The 24,586-nt window shown below is 39.2% G+C and overlaps 1 protein-coding gene across 1 annotated transcript in view; it reads left to right on the forward strand.

Moving 5' to 3' along the window:
* The first annotated feature begins 1,671 nt into the window (after nucleotides 1-1,671).
* LOC146964942 (uncharacterized) overlaps nucleotides 1,672-24,586 on the forward strand; it is a 92,128-nt gene continuing 69,213 nt past the window's right edge. Inside the window, exons 1-2 of the mRNA XM_085764748.1 lie at nucleotides 1,672-1,760; nucleotides 5,725-5,877. Coding sequence (XP_085620874.1) covers nucleotides 5,774-5,877 — 104 coding nt within the window. The 5' untranslated portion in view covers nucleotides 1,672-1,760; nucleotides 5,725-5,773. The remainder of the gene's footprint in view (nucleotides 1,761-5,724; nucleotides 5,878-24,586) is intronic.

Genomic DNA, 24,586 nt, shown 5'->3' on the forward strand with positions numbered 1-24,586 from the left:
TGTGCCTTACTGATTAATAAATAAAACAGAACACCAATGTTTTACTGACTGATGAGATAAAGCTGAACCTGTGTCTCTACACTGGAGACTGCAAAGCTGCACACATCAGAACTAACACTGAGCATATTCTCCACTTTGACCTTACTGATCAACACTGAATATATCTCACTGATGATTGTTTTATTAGATTGAGCACTTACTCATTTTACCCAATTAAACAAGTTAATCCTGCGTGGTGTGAAACATTTGCCTTTATGTACCTGTTTATGCGTTCACTTTAAGTAGTAGTAAAGTTTAGTCTCATGTTCTAACTAACCTATCGTGTCTTATATTTTTGACTAACCCCCTGAGTTTAAAGCAAACCATATAGATTTGTGTTCAGCTTAATTCATAATGCAATGAATACCAGTAACCTGTTTGATCATTCAGAGGCAAAGTTGAGAGCACACAGAGCCACAGTGAAAGCAAAACATCTCCAAGGCCGAAGGGAGGAGAGGATGAGAGGCCTGTGGCCCGCTGAATGAAGCATTGTGAGGAAGAGTTTTAATGGTCTGTATTATCTGCCCTGACCCCTCAGACACCTGGGGTGGAGAGTTATGTCAGTGTAGGGAGGGTTTGTTGTGTTTCAGGCCCAGAGGTTCATGTGCTGGGAAGATGGAACCAACCTGTGCCAGCCAGAGGGCACCAACGAAGGGGGGGCTAAGTCTAAACCACAGCCACTCCCCACCTGTTTTTGACCAATAAGAGTTAATTACACACACATAGTGCGAAATATTAAAAACCAATGTAACGCCTTTGTCTTGACCAGATGCAAATTGCAGAAGACAGAGAATTCTCGCTCTCTTGGGATGGTGGTTGCAGCTAACTGCTTGCAGACTGCGATTTCCTGAACAGGAGAGTGTCTTGTATCTGATTCCTTTGATGATCCAATTTAATAAATAGTTAACCGGAACGTCGTTGTTTGTCCTCTCTTGGAATAAATGAACACGCAATGTCAGTTTTCCTGTTTTTATCCTGACAGTAGTAACATTAACTGTATAATTTAGCTTAAGACCATTATTGGGTTAGGTCCACACATACACTTAGGTTTGCTCTTTGCTGTTGTCTGGTGAACTCAAACAGTATATAGCAACTTAATATTTGAGGAACAAAAAACAACATTCAATATTTCAAAGAACATACATTTTCTTGATCAAAAGGACCCATAATAAATTGACTTTTAATTCCCCTTTCGTGTATAACTGAATTTATTTTAAGAAAAAAAGTTGAGGGGTCAACTGATGGGAAAGCAGTTAGAGACATTTATTTTCTATTTAGTTTAAATTCAGCCACCTGAAGGCATCATGTTTAACCAGGCTGTATGGGAATGGAGGGTATAGCCTACTGAATTACTAGTTAAGTCAAACTATCAGAAAAAGATAGATCAAGAAAGTTGAATACAAATAAAGGTTCAAGTTAAATTGCCCCCTTCCAAACCTTAAAAAACAGTCCCACATTTATATGGTAAAACAAACGAATATGTTTAGTGACGCATTTTACACGTTTTTTTGTTGTTGCATTTTACAAGTATAGGGAGGATGCGCTACTTCCGGGTCATGTTTGAAAGTTAGGGTCACAAGAGGTCCAAACCACCGAATGCGCACAGTACAAGGACTAGATTTAGCTAGCCTATATGTTCCTCCAAGGCAAAACAGGAATTTCTTTTCAACATTTGACATTCGTCCTCCTTGAGTGGTCTGGAAATACTTCTGAAAACAGCGGTAAGTGTTGCAAACGACCTGCTTTGAGCACTATTCGATTTGACCCGTCAGTGAACGCAGCGCTCTCCAAACGAAATAACGTTACCAGGCAATATTGGCTAGCTACTGTACTAAACGTTGAGTGAGTTGCTTCACACAGGTTCACATCCTGGCGCTTTACCTGTCCAGAACATCTTAATGCATGCAGTAAAGGTGCATAGTATTTTTTTTTTCTTTTAAACAATTTAAGGTAGAAATGATCATCTGAATTAGTTAGGTAACATGACAGACTTTGATTCCACTGTTACTATACCCAGGGCTTTCACTCTGGTACAGGGCCTCTGAGCTTTTCTAAACCAATGTTTTTATCTGCTTGGCAGCCAGCAGTTCTGCTCTCTTCTCTCAGGTCATTTTCAAAGGGCTGTGAAAACTAAGTTTATTAAGCCTATAACCTGGATGGCTCAGTAATTAACAATTATTGGCCCCATACTGTATAAACTAACCTCCACTTAGCAACTTCTTGGCCTCAATTACTTTAACAATTTTTTATCCTCTAAAACTGTGTCTGCTCTAACATTGATTTAAATATAGATTTTTCTGACAAAGCTTTCATTCGTACCTACAATAGATGTAGTGCTGAGTCCAATAGCGATGACTATAGCATAGTCCTTTATAACATCTCTGACTATATTGCTGGACAGATTGGAAGAGTGTTCTGACACTGTGGTAAAGTAATTTATGTTCTCTTAAATTGTAGATGCTAGCTTCAGATAGGCAAAGGAAAGCAGAATTCATGCAATAAATAATCTGTAGGTATTTCAGCTTCATTCTTAGTTTTACTTATAGGTTTTTAGGTCAGTATTGATACAATTGTGAGGGAGACACTGCGCCTTTGCCCAAATTGCTGTTTGATTTCAACACTTGATCACTTCTTGGGAAGCTGTGTGTCATAGTAGTTGCAGAAGGTATACGACAATATATACGTATATGGTACTTTTTGTTATTAAGTCCGTCTCTGAATACCTATCTAGAATAAATCCATAATTTACAATACAGGATATGAGATATAAGTTCAAGTTATACAATGCCAATGGTTTATAGGAATATTCAATCTATTTTTATACTACTCACAAAAAGTTAGGGATATTCGACTTTCAGGTGAAATGTATGGAAAATGTAAAAAGGTAATGGCACAGTGATATTATATGAAAGTAGGGCATTTAAGTAGAATTGTGGAATGGTAATTTCTTCATCTCAAACAGTTTATTGAAACAAAAGCTAACAACAGTGGTGGGTATACCGCAACTAAATATGGCTCAATAACTTGTCGTGCGGCCAAAGGACATCCACTTCTCTGCCTTTCTGTGACTCTTTCGGTCTCTCTGTGTCTCTGTTCAACCTGCTGATGACACTCTGTGACTCTCTAAGATCAGTGGAGACTTCCCTCTGACAACATGGGCATGTGCACTCAAAGGTTTAGAGAAGGTCACATTAAGTTCACCTGTAAAGGTTATAGTGCACTTTTAGGTGCATTCTGAAATTTCATCCGAAGGTCGAATATCCCTAACTTTTTGTGAGTGGTGTATGTGCTGAAAATGCTACATTTCTATGCCATGTTTAAAGGTTTACAGATGGATTGCAGCACACCAGTGGTTCTCAAGCAGCAATATAGACTTTGTCCACTAGATGTCAGGGAGCTCCCAGCTTTCAAGCTGAATTTACCTGCAGCAGCTCTCAGTAAAATCCCTCAACTTTCTTTTTTTTTATCAGAATAAGCAAACTTGAGAAAATGGTGACAGTTCATCATTTGTTGAATTAAAATGCCCCATGTCCCAATGAAATACTTGAATTCAGTTTTTAGTGATTTAGTGAAATAATATGTAAAAACTCATTCTTGAGAGTTACAGTAACAGTTTCTAAATCATCATACAAATAAAGGTCTGCTATGATAAAAATTTTTTACTGTGTTGGACTTCTGATCCAGAGCTTACTTGTCCTTAGGGATTGGTGTTTCAAGCTTTCATTCTCCAACATCCACCAAAAGAGGGAGACATTACATTAAAAATGAAGACAACATTTTTTTCTCAATAGGAAGCCTCTGCATATGTCTCTCATAGAATGTCTTAATTCACATAATTTAAAACTCTATATGCCACTAAGTTTATGAACCCAGTCTCCAGATTATTGGATATATTCAAATGTTTACATCCTCTTTGTTTCTGCATAGTTCACTTGTCACTGGCTCTTGCAGCATTCTGAAGTTGTACCCTGACTTCATGTTCTTGTCAATCTCTCAGCAAATGTAATGCCTTGTAACTTCCTATGGGTCCCCAAAAGCTGACACAAAGAGCCGTGTGTGAATCCAGTCAGGAGATGGCAATGGTGTCAGGTTATTGCTTGGCTGTCAGTGTTGGTGGGCTGGACAGGCAGCAGCTCGGCGGTGAGCAGGGCTCCTTTCTGCCTGCTGGAGATCTTGTACTGGCTGCTTGAGTCAGCCCTAAGCCGCTCTCCCCACGCAGGGCTCCCTTCGCCAGCGTTCACCTAAATCTGTCACACAGATTTGACACTGCGTCACTTGCAGTGCACTCTGAAATGACATGTATATAATGTGGAATATTGTGCACATTTACAGCCTGGACTTCCCTTAGAGCGTTAACGCTTTTCTTGTTTTTTGTGATTTTTTTTTTCTTTTTTCATGTGGGGAAAATATAATTGAAGTTAACATTTTTAATGATTATTCAAGTAATGTAATCATTCTTTTATGTGATGTTAAAATGCAGGTTAGTATTAAAAGTGTTAAATGTTTTCCTCTAATGAAAATTTTGCAATGGTTTTAATTGTAAAATTAAAACACTCAGATTATTACACCACTTTTTAACTGAAATTGGAGAGAGGTGTTAATTGTTTTTTGTAGGTTTTTTCTAATTTATCAGATTCAAAGAGCAGTTTACTTTGTGAAGACTTAGACCAATTGTAGTGGCCTCTTTACATTTCTGTGCACAGTCAAAATTTTACTATCAAACATTCGGCATGTTTAGGCCATAAACCTAACAACCCAAATCATCTCAAATTAGGCTCACAGCTATTTATGCATGAGAAATTACCCTAAATACTGCCTTGTATCTCTTTCTCTGTGTAAAAATGATTTACACTGATCCTGATTTTAGAATAAATTATTTTCAGCTTCCTATTTCAGATCGGTACTGGAAAGAAATGGAAAATAGGAAACTGAAATGTTAAGGGAACAATATTAATAATAACTGCACATTATGTTAACATTTTAAGACATGTAAGTGTACAGTGAACAGATCATTTAACTGTCTGTGTGTATTTTAGCAGTTTAATCACTGTTTTTGTCAAATCATATTTTCACAGTTAAGTATATTTGTAATTTTAATTACATACTTATTATTCTGCACTCACCAACATGTATTTACACACTTGTCCTCATTGACAGCTAAATATTTTCAAGATACTGTGTCAGAGGTGATTACCCAATATATTCCCAATGCATAAAATATACACTTTACCTATTTAGGCCTATGTATCCAACTCTGTCTGTCTGTCATCAGTGTGTCTCCTCAATGAGTGGTTCCTGTCTGGAGAAAGTTCAGCATTAGGAACAGAGACGAGACAGTGCAGTGAGAGCCTATCACTTCTTCCCCTTGTACGGCTTTTGCTCTGTCGCTTTCTTCTGCAGTATTTGCTGGATAAAGTGGTAGCAACTGGCCTTGGTGGCCAGTAAGAAGGATTTTCTCTCCCCAGCTGGTGTGGCTTTGTCTGTTTGTGCTGCACAAAGTGGCCTGAAATTTGGTTGTGGTTGCGGGTTCTTGAGGCACACAAAATCTCTGGTCTTTAAATATAATATAATACAGTATTCAGCTGTATTCTGTGTGATACAGTGATATTTGTCAACACATCTGAGTTTGCTGTGTGCAGTTTTTTGTTTCTTATTTTAACACTGTGATGTTTGTGTCTCCAACAGACCTAGGAGGATCATTATGACTTACTTATCCAGTTGTAAATGAGGAGTCATGGACTTTTGCTCCTTTGGGAATCTCCAGCCCTTTGAAAAGAAAATAGAGGTTAAAAATCTGCTAAACGAGTTAGCAGCAACCTGGATCCTTGTCTTCCACAGGTAATGAGTTTGATTAATTTTTGACCTTTGGAAACTTTTCACTCCTTCTTAAGCCCCCTTTTTTTTATTTTTCCTACCCTGCGATAATAATGGGCTGTGTTCTACAGGGTTTTTCACTGAGGACTGAAAATTGGCACATTGTTTGCACATGAATTACATAGGCACATAGAGGTCATAGTGAAAATGGTAATTTTGCTGTGCATATGATCAGCAAATTTCTATATTTATAGAATATAGGCCATTTATTGTCAAAAAACAAGTATATGTTTTATATTCTTTCTTAACTTGAAGGAAGATAAAAAAGTTTTTGCCTATAAATAATAATGCAGGGGATGCTTATTTTCTCACACAGGTGTTTAGAGATCCTCTCTCTGATAAATCATGATTTGTAAACTTTCCCATAGACAGCAGTGACAGGTTTCCTCTGATAATGTAGAAAAATGGGGAAAGAGAGGGCCGGGCTTAAGTAGAGCTGTGATTTAGAGCAGAGAGATGCAGCATCTCTCCTTTCCAGTGGAGGCCCTCCTGGGTTTGATTTAATTCTCTCCTTGCACTATTAAAAAGGCCTTCCACTCTCTTCACTGCATGCACCTTGCTGTCATAACTGGCACAAAATCATTTATCAATGCCGCTTGTAGGCAGTGCAACTAAGGCCTTTTGCAGTGTATATTTTTCCATTATTGATTGTGTGTGTAATGCATGAAGAAGTACAAAGACGTGTCTCCTCCTGTGTCGGAATGACCATATTAGGGCCAGTGGATGAGGGAACTTTTTCTGCCTCATCTACGAATCCATATAACAATCATCATTCCTGCTGGGAAGGGAAGTTTGTTCTTGAAATGTTTCTTCATTTCACTGTGCCTTACTGGCCAACTGAACTCAATGATCCTGTGCTTGGACGTATGACAAGCAGTTATTTGGTGCAATAAAGAAAGGCAGTGAATGTCAGTGTCCCCCCTTTGTTGTTTAATTTATTTTCTTTTCAAAGTGAAGGGAGGTGTGCTTGCTGTGAGAGTTAGTCATTGATGTGGCTATAGTTAGTCTGTCCCCTGCTGTGACTGTCTGTAGGAGATGCTACTTCCTCTTTCCTGCTCATTCGTGGCTTCGTTTGCTCGGGATGGATCGCCTTGCTCGGTCTTGCGGCTGCATTTTGTATGGGGACGGGTGCACTTGATCAAGAACAAAGGATAGAAGTGTGAAGTACAGCAGAGCCACAGTTCCAAGAGTCGCGCTGCTCCAGGGTCAAACAAAGTCCCGTAACCTTCTCAACAAAGCTGGCACTCTCGAGGCTCGTGCAGTGTTGAGAGGTTGCCGAGATCAGGGTGTCTGCATCTTTTGAAAAGTGTTGTGTATCATGGATGTTGCATTACAACCCTTAGCCTCCAAATTAATCTTTTGTTTGATTTGTATGATACTTTAATGGGCTCAACAGTAGAATAAAATTACTGGTTATAGGAGATTTCAGATTAGTTAAGGAAAGTTTAAATGCTCATGTTCTGTTATGCCAGGGGTCTTAGTGTCTGAACACACATTTTTCATGCATGATAGGTTTACAGATCCATTTACAATACAGAGGGTTGCTGCAGGATTTACAGGGTAGCTTTTGCTGCATAAAAATACACTTTACAAGCTTAAAGTTTTTCCTCAGTCGATGTGAGGGTCTCAGGGCAGAGGATGTTGTTCTGATGCGATGTAAAGCCCTTTGAGACAAACTGTTTGTAAAAATGGGCTATACAAACAAAATTGCCTTGCCTTGCCTAAATCTTAATGATGGTTGGCTTAAAGTTCAAGTTGTTGTCAAATTAAAGGACTTAAAAGCTATTCAGAGAACACACTGTAAAAAAAATAGTATTGATGTAATTGCTGGATGTTGATCTTATCTGTTAACATCCACCATTTGTTTTGTTTAGGGTTATAATGAAAGTAAATTGTTTTATCAGCAGCTAACTAATGGTCTTATCAGCAATTGACGACCCCGCTGCTCAATAAGCTTAAGGTGAATGGGAAGAATCTACGGGCTAAGAGCCCTTTATCTCAGCTGTCTTAAATATTGGCACTTACAGTAATTTGTCCCCATTCTGTATTGATTTCTTGTTTTGCTTCCAGGTTATGCTGTAAACAGGGTAAATTATGACAGATCTGAGCATCAGAGGTTGTCCACACATAGACGGCTGTGTTGCTGACATAGTTCACTCATCAGCTGTGTGACTAATGAAGGGTCTGTAGAGTGGCCGTCGCAGTCATTTCGGCTTTTTCGGCGGAGGCTACGTGTAGGTCCGAAGTGACATCTCTCAGAAACAGATCAGGCATGTTGTCGATGCTACAGGAAGTATGGTTGAAACCTGAAGATGCTGATCTAAACTGGCAGGGGATGTGTTGGTGTGCTAATTGTAATTCATAAGTCAGATGAAAAGGAGGTGTGGCTCTTGCAGAGTTTGTTGAGTTCAGAGAAATAAGCCCTGGCAGCAACAGAAAACCATGAGTCAGAAGTACAGAGGAATATTTGTAGAATTTCACAGTGGCAGTAAGCAGGCTTGCAATTATTTTCATTGGCTTATTTTTCAGAGGTTAAGTGGAGATATTTTCTTCATCTTCTTATGTCTCCTTTTATGACATGCAGCATGCATTTTTCTTACACCATAAAAGAACTATTCTTCTAGAGTGAAACTGGAAAGTTTTCAACTTCCTTATTTATTTTGAAGATCTGTGCCTATGATGTCTTTCCTGGGTTTTTATCACTTCTATATCGCCGTCTGGAATGCATTGGTAAGCCTGGCCTCCAAGGGCTAGCATATAGCTCTCTCTGCGGGCTTTGTACAGGATGAAGAAGTCATAATCCTCAAACAGACTTAAATTCCTCCAGAAAGGCTCTTGATCCTGAATCCACTCATTTTCTTCAAACAGCTCTGCCCAAAAGAGAAGGGGTATTTGGGCATGGCTGAAATCCTTGATTGAAATCTGCTACAAGTGGCCACAGACACACATGCGCATCCGCACGTGTGCATCGAAGGACATGCATGCACACACACACACACACACACACACACACACACACACACACACACACACACACACATACACACAAATAACCCTAAAACACCTAAGTACACACACATACACCTCCCCAGCCATTGCCTACTGTCGGTAAGAGTCTGGGCCAGGTTGTTGAGAGGGCCTCTCTGAGCTCTTATTAAAAGGTAAACTTCTCTAAGGCCAGGGAATCATGTCAATCACGGGTTGTGTTTTCGCACGGAGCCCAAAGCCTGCTCCCTCCACCCTGTCAGACGCTGTTATCACCCTCAAAGCCATATCAGAATGCTGTTTGTTCTGTGCTTTAGTTTCACCCACACAGCGGATTCAAAAAGGTACAGGTCTATTTGATAGTGTATATTTCATTGCCGGAGAGAGACTGTGTTTGTCTTGCTGTGTTTGTCAGCTCATATTTGAGCTGAGGGTTCCTATTAAAACTAAACACCATATCAGAGGAATATTGCCACCGCCAGGCTCTTTTAAATCGCATATTGAGCCCATGGAGTGAGGAAGCAATTTAGATGTAGCATAGTTTATAAGTGTGTCTGTGCTTGTGATGTTTCTGTGTCTTGATTCTCATTTATTTAGCATCAGTAGCCTCCCTTTCAAATCATTCTCATACTGTAATAATTACTTTAGTTATACTGTCATATTTCTAATTTCATAAAAAGATATTACCGTATTTGCAGTTTCACTTATTTAATAAATCCCTCTGAGGATATGGCTGTTTTCATTGAGTGGAATATATTAAGCCTTAAAAGTCGTGAAGTCAGCTGAGACTTGAAAACTTTATGTGCCTTTATGAATGTACTGAATGTTCAATATACTGTATGTTTGAGACGACTGAGGAAGGTTGTGATGTACCAGTCAGACAAGATGCAGGTGCGATAGCGGCGTACTGCAGATGTACTGCAAACTAAGATATGAATATATGCTTTTATGCAAGGATATATATATATATATATTTGCATCAGATGCAAGGCAAAAAATCATCTTGTAGATAACTGCCATTCACTTGAATCATGCAATACTGACATGATCATATTGTGGTTCTGATTTAATTCCAAGAAAACTGCAGCTGAAAAAACAAACAAACAAAAAACTTGTGTGCTGATGTGTTCAGTTTACACATTTGAGGTGTGTGCGACACAATGTATAATAATAGAGCAATATTATAGCATTGAATACCAGTTTGAATATGAACATGCAAAATTGTTCTTTTTTAATTCTATGAATGCCTCTAAAAATTAATTTTAGGTTACGTTTGCAAATCCACTTCACTAAATGTATTGATATTTTGAAGCAAGTGTGTAGCTTTCTAGAATACAAACCATTAATGTTATATTTTGTTTAACAAAAGATCAGGACTACCATAGGGAAGGTACACAGATCTGATTGATTTTCTTATCTAGATAACAGGCTACTGATCACATACTGTATGTGTCCATTAATTATTTTAAATACCTCCCAGATCCTCCACCTTCACCCACCTATGGGTAAGGAAAACAATAGCAAAGCAGTAGGGCTATTCCTGTCATTAGTAAGTTTGCTGGACAAACTGCAGGATCCAACACTGTGGGTGGCTGGGGAAATAAAAAAGGTACTTGCGCTAGTATTGACCTTGTTGCTGGACCTACTGCTGTTTGCTCTGTGGCCAGCCTTCTGCAACACACAAGCGCAGACGCACACACCCACATATTCATGTGCATGTACATTGTATTTTTGCATGGCTGTGATGCAAAACGCATCATAGCCAGAGAGAAATAGAGGAAGTAATGATGAAAAACACTTTGTTTTCAATATTGTCAGAAGTAGCAGCAGCAGCAGTAGTCTTACATAAACTGTATAACAACAACAATAACATGCAGGCAGATTTAAACAAAGTAATTAGAATCGCATGAATAAACTCATCTAATTTTTCAGTAGTGACACATTTCATTTCATTTCATTTTGTCCACTGAATGTATTTTTAGTTGTCCCTAGCTTCTGGAAAACAAACAAAATAATAAAAAAGAACAAAAAGAAAAAGTTGAATCTGTTCATTAGCATTCTCAACAGTGGTGTAACTCCTGTCTGCTTAAGAATCTGTATCTGTATATGAGAAAACAGTCCAAGAAGGTTTGTGATGGAACGCCGTGTAAACAACCCATTACTGCAACTCCGGCTGATTAACATATGATTGTAATTCATCATATCATGTGCAGCTGGTGACATCTTGCAGTAGCATTTATTCCATGTTGATACATGCCTTTGGTTCCTTTTTGACAACTCAAAACAAACAGATTGCAAGCTGTCGCTACATTTGCACAAGATGAATGGAGAAAATGAATCGGGAAATCAGGTGTGTCAGGTGATTAGCACAATCATGCATAAGATCCTCGTGGAATCATGGGAACTTGGTATATTTGGATAAAGACTGACAGCAAAACAGACTGTGGCAAGAGCTGAAAGCATATGAACGAACTGCAGTATCTCTTTAAACACACCAAACAAGTGTTATAGAACTATTACTCTGTGGTGCATGACAAAGCTTTCCCCTGATATCATTAATTTTACAGGGTAGTGCGATATCCAGTCAGTGGCCATATATAAATAAAATGGATTAAGGACTGTAATCTGTTGTGACTATTTAATTCTTTACCTGGCTCACCACTTCCAGTTATAATATAGGTCTTTGATGTTTTTTGTTCACGTAATAGCCCCACTGTTTCAGTTTACAAAGTTGCATTGATAATTTATATACTCCAATAGTCAATTATTTTTCCTCTTCACACATATTATTAAGATGTGTACTGAGTATGACTTTTGTGCAGCCAAAAAGTATATGGTTGCTTATATTAAAATTTGGTGCTCAAACTGAGACTCTGATGTACATCAGACATAAGCTTTGGCATTTGTACATTGTAATACTGCATAGTGATCCTCATATCAGTATTGGCCCCACTTTGAAGTTTAATGAACCAGGGAATAATAAAAGCTTCTCTGATCAAGTGCTTTGCTAATTGTTGAAGTATGAAACTTAAATACATTGAGAAAAAATAAACACACTTGGTATTTCAGTAAGCTTTTTCTCTGCGAGAATATTGTAGAATTGCTGCTGAAAATGAAAGTTGACTAACATGATGACTTTTCTCACAAAACTGAGGATGTTAATCTGCATGATTGAGTCAAGTTTTATAAGGTTTCTCATCCAATCAGTAGCTTTATACTGAATTATCACTTAAATTGTCATCCAGATTTCAAAGTCATTCAGGCCAATTAGGTAGTCATGCTCTTATGTTGCTCTTTTATTGGTTGAATTAGATGGAGTTTTAAGTGAAGAGGTAGTTGAAACTCTGCTGGCACTTCAAACACCATACCCTGTTTGTCCTGCGCTCTACTTGACTGGGGAATGTTGGGAACTGAGTGGTATCACTGGGGACATTGAGCTCTGTTGTGCAGCCGTCTCAGGGTAGTAATGGGACGCAGTCACCAGGGAACCCCTTGAGTGTGTGTGTGTGTGTGTGTGTGTGTGTGTGTGTACTGAGGGAAAACTGACAGGAGCAGAAGAGAGAGGAGAGAGATTCAAACGAGTGAGCAATAGTGAGGGAAATAGAGGAGCGTTTGTATGGTCTTCTCTGCCACTGAGTTTGTAAAATGGAAACCTATTTCTCTCCTGACAGCTACAGTAGATTTAACCCCCTGAGTTCAGCTGCTTATGATGTTGTGCTGTGTAGAGGTGGACCGCAGGGGTGTCCCAAAGGCTTGTTGTTTCTTGTCAGAGATTAGATTGAACCAAGCGGCTTTGGTTCACTCTCATGCCTGAGAGAAGCCAAGACTCCCTGTCAGTAACCACAACCTCTGAGCTTTACTCTGTAGCACAGCATCCAAATGTATTTTTTATTATAGAGTATATTTTTGTACTTTCAAATAGGCTCAGTCTTACTTGAGCAGCCTTGAAGAGGCTTCACCAGACCACACTGTGCACTGATGCATCACTGGCCACCACTTTCCCACATTTTCTTATCTCACACATTTCTGATCAATCTGTTGGATAATTTTGAACCAATACTCCAAACAACCAATGAAAACACAGAAAGACTAAAAATCCAATGTATTTATTCACAAGGCACAGAGGAAGCACTTAGTCATCATGTCAATTCCAGCCACAACAATGTGACAGGAACACAGTGATTTGACAAAGTAATTGATTTTCCTTCATCAGCTGGGGAAGGTGTTTTAAAGCCTATTGGGGGCGTTAGAAAGAGCTGCAGATTCTGTATCAAAGCAACACGCAAAAAAACCCCCAAACAATACATATACTGTGGTTTGTGAATCATTGGTGACTGACCAAATTTGAAATTATCTTCCCCTAATAATTCTCATAAGATTAAGTGTTTTGTAATTTTTAGTTTCCCATACGCAGTATCACTCTTAAGGGTTTTGGGGAATTGTATTTCATGATTGCCTTTAGTCTATACTTGAGTAAATTGCACTGTAATTGTCTGGTAATAAAGAATTTTAGAAATCACCCCCTTCGCTGTAATAATCAGTTTGATGCATGCTTGACTGCTCTGTGAGAAGAGGTTAGCTGTCCCCCTTAGTTTTAGAGAGAAGGTTTAAGGAGGGATCCACTGAAGGCATCTGTCAGTGAGGTAAAGAGCACTGACAGCCATACGTCATCTCTGCCTGGTGCAGGCCCCTGTATTTAAAAGAGTACAGCAGTCAAAAGCCCATAAAAGTGAGTGACTCCTCAGGAGCATCTGCCACTGCATGCAGGGAGGAGATTCAATGTGAAAAAGGGGAGATAATGTGCTCACTCACTAATGGGCAGCCGACTAGACACAGGCTCATTTTTCACATCATGTCATCTGTAAGGTTTGAATAAAAGTAATGGCCACAATGAGCCTGGATCTCTCCCAGCCATTATGGCTTTTGCTCCCTCACTTTTATTTGTGTTGACTTGTACAGTCAGAGGAGATGACAGTCTCTGGGCCTGTGGATCAGTCAGAGTGATGATCTGCACTGCTCCCCTCTGCTGCTGACAGGTCCCTTCTCTCTGGCAGGCATGTGAGGCCAGAATGCCGCACTACGTCATATCAAATGCTGTAATCTGACAGAATAAAGGGATTTGCACACTGGGGACATCACAAACTCTGTCTTTTGTAATTTTCTGACAGAGACAGAAGGGGGAAATGAAAGGGGTTCTACAGTTTCATGTAGTAAGAATTAGTGTCAGTCAAAGTTAAGTGGCTATTTTAAGATTTATAGGGGAGAATTTCCGTGGCATGTTTTGGGGCATTGGGGCTTTAAAAGACTATGCTAATGTGAGGAGATACTGATTGGTCGTTGGATGTTTTCATTTCCTGAACATGCAGAGTTGCAGGACATAGCTCGTCTGAATATCCATTCTGAAAAGGTTAGTACGTAATTAACGCTTATATTCACTGCCACTGTCAGCCATGTTCAGTTCAGAGTAACAATAGATGCTCAGATGTTCATCTTTTCAACTTTAGGAAGCACTATGGACCATTATGTAAATAAATACATTATATAATAATTATAATAATTCAATAATATTCATCAGACTTATCCTCTTGTATTAGCGATTCAGACCTCCTGTAATACAATCATTTCATGAGGAAAAGCCTCAATATTATATAACACATATTTTATGCTTCATCAATTACTTTTCAAATAAAGAACTGTTTTGCGTCAAGCCCTATAAAAATAGGAAGACGGATGAGAAAACAAGTGATTTCCTTATTAGGTTCAGGAGTCAAAGGCCTTCTTCCAGAGCTGTGGGCTTCAAGAGCCCAGAAGATTAAGACATATATTGGATTCATGATGGGGGCCACAAAGTTCATTTTCAAAATAAAACAGAATATTATTCACAGTCCTTTTAAAATTCAGATTGCCAGCTGACCTGTGACTTGGAAGTAGTGTATTACATTTTCAATGAGCTGGTGCTATGTCACTAGAAGGAAAAATCCCATTTCTTGCTCCTTTGCCAAGGGAATTATGGGATTAGACCAACCGTAGTTTAAGGAACTATGAGAGAACAAATATATTGTAAAGTAAAATTTTGACATCTCAGATTTCCTTTGTTTTTCTCTCTGATGTATGTATCAATTTTACTGCAAGGCTTTAATTCTTTCAAGCAGTAGAGAGAGAGAGAGAGACTCGAGACAGATATTTTATTTTGAGTCGTACTGAGACAACACTGTAGTGAGGGGGAAACGAAAACAGTCCTCCTTTGTAAGGCAGTGAAAATCTCCCACTGGTGATATTATAAGAGACACTTGCGCACAGCTCTGGCTGATTTTCATATATATTAAAATCACTACCTACTGTGGCATATGAAATTGTGCAAACCGCTAAGGCCTAAGCTTACCATTCAAACTTCCGCTTCTCTTTGATTCAGATTTTCCTCTCGATTCTCTGACCCTAAAAAAAGGTGGCCAGTAATCTCATTCACACACTGTTTCCATCACAGACCCCCAGTACCCTACATAAGACCATAGAAGTAATATTGACATTGTTCAGCCGCATAAAAAGTTGTCATACACAAACATTATGAAAAGTTAACGGACCCACACCCAATGCCATACACCCTCACAGCTCCCAGTGTAATAGAAATCTTCATTTAAACCCTCCTCCAGGACAATGGGAATCTGTACTGGCACAGAGATGAAAATGTAATACCCAGTCAAAATTCAAATTTTGCCATTACAATACTGAGAGCTTTACAATATTGAGGAAATATGCTGAACATAATCAGTCAACAGACCTGGTGGAGGGCTACACCACACGTGGCAAAAGAAAGCCACAACTTCAGCATGGTGAGCTCATTCCTGTAGTACCCCCCCATCCAACCCCCCATCTCCCTGCACCAATGCCTGCCTCATCACTCCACACAAAATATCCCACCCTTAATTGGTCTGTGCTCCTCCAACATGTTTGTAATGAAAAAAGCAGCACATAATTCTTAGTTTGTTGGCTGGCAGAGCCCAATTTACAAAAGTGGAGGTTGGTGATAAGCAGAGACAGTACGGCTGTGGAGTGCTCAGAACAATGAATCACCCCGCTGCCAGGGTTGAGCAGAATATAATTGAGTCCAACATCTCTGAGCACTTTCACCATAATTAATGATAATCTGTAACAGAGGAATCTGAGATTCCAGTTCACAGAACTGTTTAATTAGGCCCAGTAATGAAAGCACAGGCACTACAAGAATATGGCCGGCCTCATGATTAATGATTTGTGCTACTGAACACAAAAGTGCTGCACCGTTAACTCCAATGGATGCTGCTGTGTTTCCCTGGCATTTACAGAACACCAAAATACATATGGAGCTGTTTGCATCCCCTATATAAACCAGGATAAATACTATGTTATATTTCTACATGCACATGCTCCTGTTTTTATAATTATATTATATTATATTATATATATATATATATATATATATATTATTAAAAAAAATTATATCAGTAATTATTTCTTTACATGGTAATGAAGGCAGCCTTTCAATATGTACCTATGTATTTCACTGCTTGGTGTTCACTGTTTGGCTGAGTACAATATAAATGGCCATCTGTGCCCCCTGTAATTGAGGTATAAATAAATCCACAATCCTCTGACAGGATGTAGATTTATTAATGAGATACAGATTTGTTGATATGCGGTTTAATATAGAAGGTGTGTTTATGACAAGAGAAAATATTTAAGTGTGATAAAAGGTTAGATCAAATTGAACCCTTACATCAAACGCAACCCTTAAAATAGGTTTAAAGGGTGGCAGTAATTGTGTCGTGGGAAGCGCCTTTGCAAACTGAGCTGTGTTTTTGTTGTTGTTGTTGTTACACCGCCAGTAAATTCACTGCTTAGTTATACAGTTGTGATAAAGCTCAGTGCAAAAAAAAAAGAAAAAAAAAAAAGATTGGCATGTGACGGAAAAATAAATGTGTGGTACCATTCACTCGAGTAATAAAAAAGGACATAAGAATTGAGGTCTTTTACTTAAAAGTATGGATTACATTATTGAATGAAATGCTCCAGCTCCTGTTTGTGCCTCGCAGGCATCTTTGTGGTTATTTCCTGGTAGTATAGCCAGAGTTGTGCGACTTCATAACACAGCAGCAGGCAGGGATCTGCAGTGACTATGTGCTAGAGTGGCTCCACCTTTTAAATGGATCTCATGAAATGCACAGTAATACAGTCATACCATTACAGAAACAAAATAAGATTTTTGTTTGGCATGAATTGGATTTCTACCCAGGAAAAAAAGCTATTAGTCACTCCCTGTCAGTTTGTTGACTGCTCTGAGTTTGACGTTGTATGCTAGACCCTCTGAAGTTAAATTTCACACTTAGTTGCATATTTTAAACTTAATGCTCCCTTTGGTGAAAACATGTTTGGCAAATCAAGAGTCATGCTAAGAGACTTCATAGAAAGATCAGGCCGTTATAAAATAATAGGAACAATATGCTGTGCAGGAACCTACTATTCATTTTATTCATCATACCTTTCAGTAAAACGCTGTCTCTATCAGGCAGACACTTGCCTTAGGAAATGACAGTGTGAAAGGCAATAAGCGCAGAAAACCAGCCACAGGAGCTCAACCCTCATAAATCTATGACAAAACTTTCCAAAAACGAGAAAGGAGGACATAAAGAAAGAGAGAAAAATAGATGTATTCCTGTGAAAGAAATGACTGTAACCGCCCACACCCCCTTGCCCCACCATTCCCCATGTCTAAATCTTGTTTAGTTCTTTAATTCTACAGTTTCTGACCTGGATCTGGCCATCGCTGCACATGAAAGAAATTACAAAAGCCTCTCAGTCACAGCAGCCCAGCTTCCTCCTGCACCACAGCATTTGTCATTGCCAAAACAGCAGAGTTTAATTAAGTGTTGTGAGCAGCCTAGTGAGAAACACACTTTAAATTAAACCTCTGAACATGCTGCTATTGGTTCTTTACCTTCTCAACAATCAGCGGGATATACGGCATAAATTTCTATCTCTCAAGGGGGAAGGCAGCTGCTGCACCTCTAGCAATTCATAAACGGCTTGCCTCCCCAAGAGCAATCTCTATTACAGCACATTTCATTATAGCCCAGTTTGGAAACAGCAAGCAGATGAATGTGATAATTAATGTCCCTTCCCAACTAAACATTTTATTTACTCTTGATGTATTAACGTTCGTTACCAGGGTTAAAAAAGAAAAAAAAAAGCTGTATGTCGGTGTATTTTTGTAGGTGAAAAGGATTACATGGCAGATTATCTTCTGAGGCATCAAGCAATTGGGTGCAAGTAAAGGAATGAATTCACCTCCCTCTATGATAATGGATTGTTTCAAGTTGGTAAGCATTTTGATTCAACAATGCGTTTTTAAGCAATGTCACAAAACATGAGTTAAGTTGATAGGAGCAGCTTTCTGTAGCACAGACAGCTGTTGTGTTTAAGGGCATTGGAGATTTTAAGACTTTTAACTCCTCTCAACAAAAAGGAACACACTAATGGCTGAAAATGAAATTAATCAGCACATTACTTACTTAATCTAGTGCAGTGTGTCTCAGTGTCATGCACTTAACATTATGCAAAAGAGGACATGAAGACATGTTGGAAGTCTGATGATATTGATTACTTTTGCTATATTAATCAAATTCTTAAAGCCACAAACAACAATGTATTGATCTTACTAACAACACGTAAAGCCTGATATAGCCAGTGGCTGTGTTTATGGGTCTGTGTAATAATGCTCAAAAGCAACCAGGAGTTTTTTTTTTTAAATTGTTATAGTATTTTTCCATAGCAGGTAATGTGCCCCAGTGTCACAGATAGTGTAGGTTTAGGGTTAGAAAGAAAAACTGAAAGACGGACTGCACTGTTGATTTTGGTCAATATTTATTGACAGATGACAAGATACATAGTCTGCCTTATTTTATTGATCCATTCCTGTCTTTTTTTTATATTCCATTGTTTTTGAGTAGTTATAAGTATTTCTGTGCAACTTGATGTGCTACTGGTGCAGTAGCACAAGGTACAGCACTATATCGCTTCATTCATGATCTCAGTCTACACTGGAGAGCCAGCTTCCTACAGTATGCTGAGTGGTTTTGAAAAAAAAAACAGTCAAGTCTTGTGCCCATAGAACATCTAACAAGCCAGACCCTGGCACAAACACAGAAACCAATCAACTTCAGCCCACACGAACCTTAAACAAAGGTGGAGGTACATTTTCTATCCATGTTGGATGACATTTCCTTGTCCTCCCGTTGCTGCTGCTCCTACGTTTGAGTGATCAGACAGCCATTACAAGGTCCAGGTTTATTAGCGAGACCATATAGGCCCAAAGCTCATCGTGGTAGAGGTGTAATTCTCTACAAAGTGTGTCACGTTAACTCTGTTGACTGATCCACACAACAGCTGGTTGAGAGGACCTCTCACACCTCTGTGCAGCAGCCCTGTAAGGGAGCAGCGATGTCTGTAGCTCTCTGCAGTGAAACCAGAAAGAAGCCTTGACATGCTTTTCATAGCTGGCTTGTTCATATTGGAGCCGGCAGTCACTTATACATGGCAATTTCCAAGTGGTAAATTGGATGAAACGTCTTGTCTGAAGTGTCTCCACTTCACCGACAGTATGTTTAATGTATACTGTATGTACTGTAAGAAAAAAAAAGTTCACCTTGTAATATACAGGAAAACTGTGTGCATTTTCTTGAAGATGGGCTTTAATCTGTGTTTACGATTCAAATTCCGGTAGCTCCAAAAATTATTTGACCTGAATCCTGTTGTTGTTGTTTTTTTAAACATTGTTTGCATTTGACATGACTTATTTGCCCAGGCTTTGTCTATCATCATATTATACCACGTTTCAGCAGCTAATTGTAACTAATTTGATCGGAACAGTATAATCAGTGTTATATAATAAATCTGAGATTAAAGGAAGCTTAGTTTACATTTAATCCCTGTGCTAGATAAGTTATCCTCGTTTCAGACTAACAATGCCATGCAAAATGTATTGGGACCTATTAAGGTCAGAGTTGGATTTCTTTCATCGCTGATCATTTAAGGATGCTCCTCTTTGCAGGGCAAATGATATATGACCACTTCTACACCGCTAGTTAATGTACACTATTAGCTCTGTATTTAAACATGATAATGTAATTGATTCACAAATTGATTTATTGATGTTAATTCAAGTGTTTCATGTATTAATCACAGTAAAGAAATTAATTTAGTATATTTTATGAGCTGTTGTGTGATCAACTAATGGTATGAATTAATCAACTTTAATAAGAATTCAAACTCTATTGTTCGGCTAATTTGTCACTTTGTTGGAGGGAGAATGAACAAGAGCCTATAACACATAACTCTACTGGACCATTTTAGGGAATTTGTGAAGTTTATTTAAAAGGACTTGGATGATACATTTAGTTATAACTATAAGTTTATACACAAGCTGTTTGAGTCCACAAGAGCAGCCTGCCCTGTAATTAATTCAACCCCCCCCGTCCCAACAGTTTCGACCAGAATTGCATTCAGGTCACTTGTCGTGATGAATTTAATGCAAGAAATATTTTATCACAATGATTTATGTTAAAATGACATTTTCTACTGACATTGTTGAACTCAAAGGGAACTGAAAGACCCCAACTCTGCACCTTTTGTGTCTTTTTTTGTTTATTGTGTGTCCATTGAAGTAGTAGCAGCAGCAGAAGTGCAATAAAACTGTTTTCACTCGTTGCTTTGAGTAAACACAGCAATTGTTTTGCACTCCAGAGACCCATTTAAGTAGTTCATTAGTGGCTATGTCATGTCTTTAAAGTATTGATCTCTCCAGTCAATGGAAAAATAACAACCTGGTTATAAGCTACTTGTCCATAGCGGTGGGCAACATAAATTATTTAAAAAGGGCAGATTCACTGCGGCCATGGAGCCATCAATCATAAGATGTTGCAATGACAAAAAAGCTGTGCTTCACAGGTCCCTCCTATCTCCCCCAGAACAATTCTATCAGCCTGGTGGCTGTGAGAAGGCAGGATGACCTGATGTCACTCACATTGTTGCCTCTGCCTTTGAAGGGCCCAGCTCTTCTCTCGGCCCTGGAATGGGATGGCTAAATAGATTCTCTGTGTTTACCGCTGGCCTGCCTCCCAGTGCACACTTCAATTTGTCTAATAATAAAAGGTGGACAGAAGATTTGGAGTTTCCCAAACAATGGATACATTTTTTATCAAGTGGTTGAATTGAGTTGCAAGTGGCGCAATATTTATTCATAGGTGCTTTACTCAGAGGTGTTCCTTTTGAAAAGTGAACAGTATAACAAGTATAGAGTTTATATCAGCTTTTACCTTAGATTTCAGCTAAGGTAATTAATAAATTACGATTTGCACCTCGGATGTGCCATACAGTATATGCTCAGTGAGGATCTTTACACTTATGGCAGTATCAGAAAAATGTTACATGTATAGATTGTATCAGATATTCCAGGCCTTGCCTAGGTTTGTTTTCTGTTTTTATTGTCTCACAAGTATGCTCAATTACTGATATGATCAATTACGGATGATCCCAATTGTTGCAAAGTTTGACTAAGTTGTATGAAATCCAGAACTTCTCCCACGCCTTTGTAATGTTGCTGTCACCAGGCTGATGGTACAAAGTCAAAATAGAAGTTTAAGTATGTCTTACTTTAATTTGCCATATTGCCTCCTAAATGTAGCATATTTTCTTTAATGTAAGCAGCAGACATTAGCTTTATTTTATTAATAACCAGAAGAACCTTTTATTGTTAGTCCGACAATCTGATTGGACGCCCTCTACAGATTAATTTAAGCAGCAGTAATTCATGGTCATAATGTGTGTCCTTTGTCTGGTATAAATCACTACCCCCAAAAAATGAACCCACCACTCCATGAATATGTAGCCTAATAGCAACTCATCAGAAACACATAAGAGCATCATAAATAAAGCCATGAAAAGGCGACCAAGCAAATAAAAAACACAGGGAGATACTTAAGTGTGGCAGGCGTGTCTTTGAGTTTGAGTTTCAAAACGCGACTTTGATTAATAATTGATTATATAAACCCAGGCCACATGAAAGGCAGGAAGAGCTGCCATTCTTGTGAACGGCCAGCCATTCAAACGGCACTTTGTTGTTTCAAATGCTCCCCTGCATATCAGTACCATGGTCAGTCCTCTCCCCAGCCCAGCGCTGTGCAACAAAGACAGCCTGACAAAGTGCCAGTGCTGCCCTGATGAAACGAGACATGCAGGGATATGAATGACTACATCTAAGGGGTAATTGCTGCAGAGCAGGAGCCTCCTACCTCGTTTCATTTAGTCTATTAGCAATTTATGGCTGGTCTCACTCAGCTCTACGCAGGAGGGGTTTGATCTAAATTCTCATGAGCTTTTAGGTGAGACTGAGACCCAGTGGAGAGCCTTGGGGGGAAGAAAAGGGTTTCACTTACCACTGTTTTAATTCTCTTTGGCTTATCATTAATTTGTTGTCACAGAAGAAAGGTGAGCATTACATAAATCTAATTAAAGTTAATGGGATTATGATGCCATTCTCCGAGTCTCTGAAGTCCCAGTTTAGAGTTGTTTAGACAATTGAGGGGGTTGTCTTCTGTAGTGCATCTTTCCTCTGTTTTATCTCTGTGCTTGACTTGACTGGCTGAATGATAATAATGTGTATATTATTAGAATTAGATAATACACTTAGCTCTATAGCTGTTTGAATAGAGTAGAAAGAATACCAATAAAGTCAGCAAAGTCCTAAACATTTTATAAAGTAAGTAAAAAACAAAGTATTTGGTAGAAATCATTTTCAAATACCACAATTTGAAAATGCTGATATATAAAAACGGCATTTAGCATTTTGACTATGAGTCACAGTGCTGCTCATCCTGGCAACGGATGTTTATCATAGGACTTCAGGCCGAAGGTGAAGTGTGTTGGGGCTATCAGAGGCCCCACTGGCTAATGCCTGGTGTCAGCCCCCCACTGACAAAGATGCAGATCTGTATCTATTGGGGTGGGGGGTTCTGACTGGTCCAACAACAACAGGCAGGCAGAGTGGGCAGGCTAACTCTGTGTGATGGCTTCATGCCGTTCTGGCCCAGTGGCCAGCACACCAAGACATTGCGTTCGTGTTAACCGGGACTTGGATATGTTTTGGAGTCAGTAGTGTTTAGAATAAGAGACTGTTATACAGCAGGTTTAACAGCAGAGTACTCCTGAAGTCATACTGCTTGGCAATGACAGACGGATTAACAATGACTACATTTTGCAAGGTTGGGTGCTTAAAAAGTCTCACATCAGACTTCTGCAGAATAAATAAGCTGCAACACAAATTTGACAATGTTCTTCTTATTAAACTAATTGTCATATAACAAATATTTTATCAACCATACACTATGTGTCCTGAGAAAATATAGTGCTTGGAACTGTTAGATTTGTAATAAAAAAAATGGCTATAACATCAGAACTTTGTTGCGATAATAATATCAGAACATTTATTGAATAACATGAAAACAGGGAATGAAAAATAGCCTGATATATACTCTCCATCCTTACCACTCCCCTCCACCCCCCAACTGTGCAGGACCATGTGGCTCTGGTGAATGACAAGTCTGGTGTTTGCTCTGAAACTCTCTGTGGCACCTCCCTCCACGGGGGACTCTGAACCACCAGCCCACAGGAGAGGCTCCCACTGGGAGGGCCAGGGCCTTGCGCTTCCTCTCCTGGATGACCTCTGACACACCCAGTTTGTGCTTGGTGGCCTTGAAGAGACAGTGGAGGGGATTTCTCCCCAGCCAAGCAGCGGGTTGTAATTGATGTGGCAGAGACGTCAGCACTAATCTTTTGCTCTCTGACGGCCCCTCTGTAAGCCCCTCATCCACTCGACTCTGAGACCTGCCGTACCAACCTCTGCAAACTGCTACCTAGTCAATTAGATCTACTCTGTCTGTTCCCTGTTTTGTGTAAATATATCTCCTGTAGACACCCAACATGTTCAGTTATCTACCACGGCACATTCAGGGTGATTTCTTAATGCCGCCGCATGCCACTATCAGCAAATGGAAAGCCTGGCTGATATCTCTTCCCGCAGTGGGCTGTCTGATTATATATGGAATAGGAGGACACTGTTGATTTTCATATTTGTATGAAGGATTCCTATCTTCCTCTACATACCTTGGGTCCCACAGTGCATATGGATATTGTAATCACACAGTTGTATATTGTGTGCTGTACCTGGGGATACCATTACTAATTGCTTTAAAGTAGTGTGAATAGAGGCCGATGTGAAGCAAATCACAAGCACTGGTCGGTTATGTGTTCACTCATCCCTCAACAATGTCAGCAACTTTGCTTTAGAGGACAAACCATGTAACAGGAAGAGGTCCTACATGTTGCTGTCGGGGATCCATCTGTGCTCTTCAATTGGTCTTCAAACATTGGTATTCAAAGCTGATTGAGCAGTTGCATCATAGGATGAACACAACTCCATAGAGAAAATTGGTGAGGGCTCAGGTCAAAAAAAAAAAGATACTGAAAATGGATTCTGATTGCAGGTTTGTTTACTTATGTTGTTGCTTTTATTGTTTGTCACAAAGTCAAGTCTCAAGTGGACATCCATACAAGGAAAAAGCAATTTGTCATAGCTGTACACTTCTGCGTGTGTGCAGTG

Source organism: Trachurus japonicus, chromosome 21 (genome assembly GCF_045865225.1).
Source record: "Trachurus japonicus isolate A0001 chromosome 21, Traja_1.0".
Taxonomy (NCBI): Eukaryota; Metazoa; Chordata; class Actinopteri; order Carangiformes; family Carangidae; genus Trachurus; species Trachurus japonicus.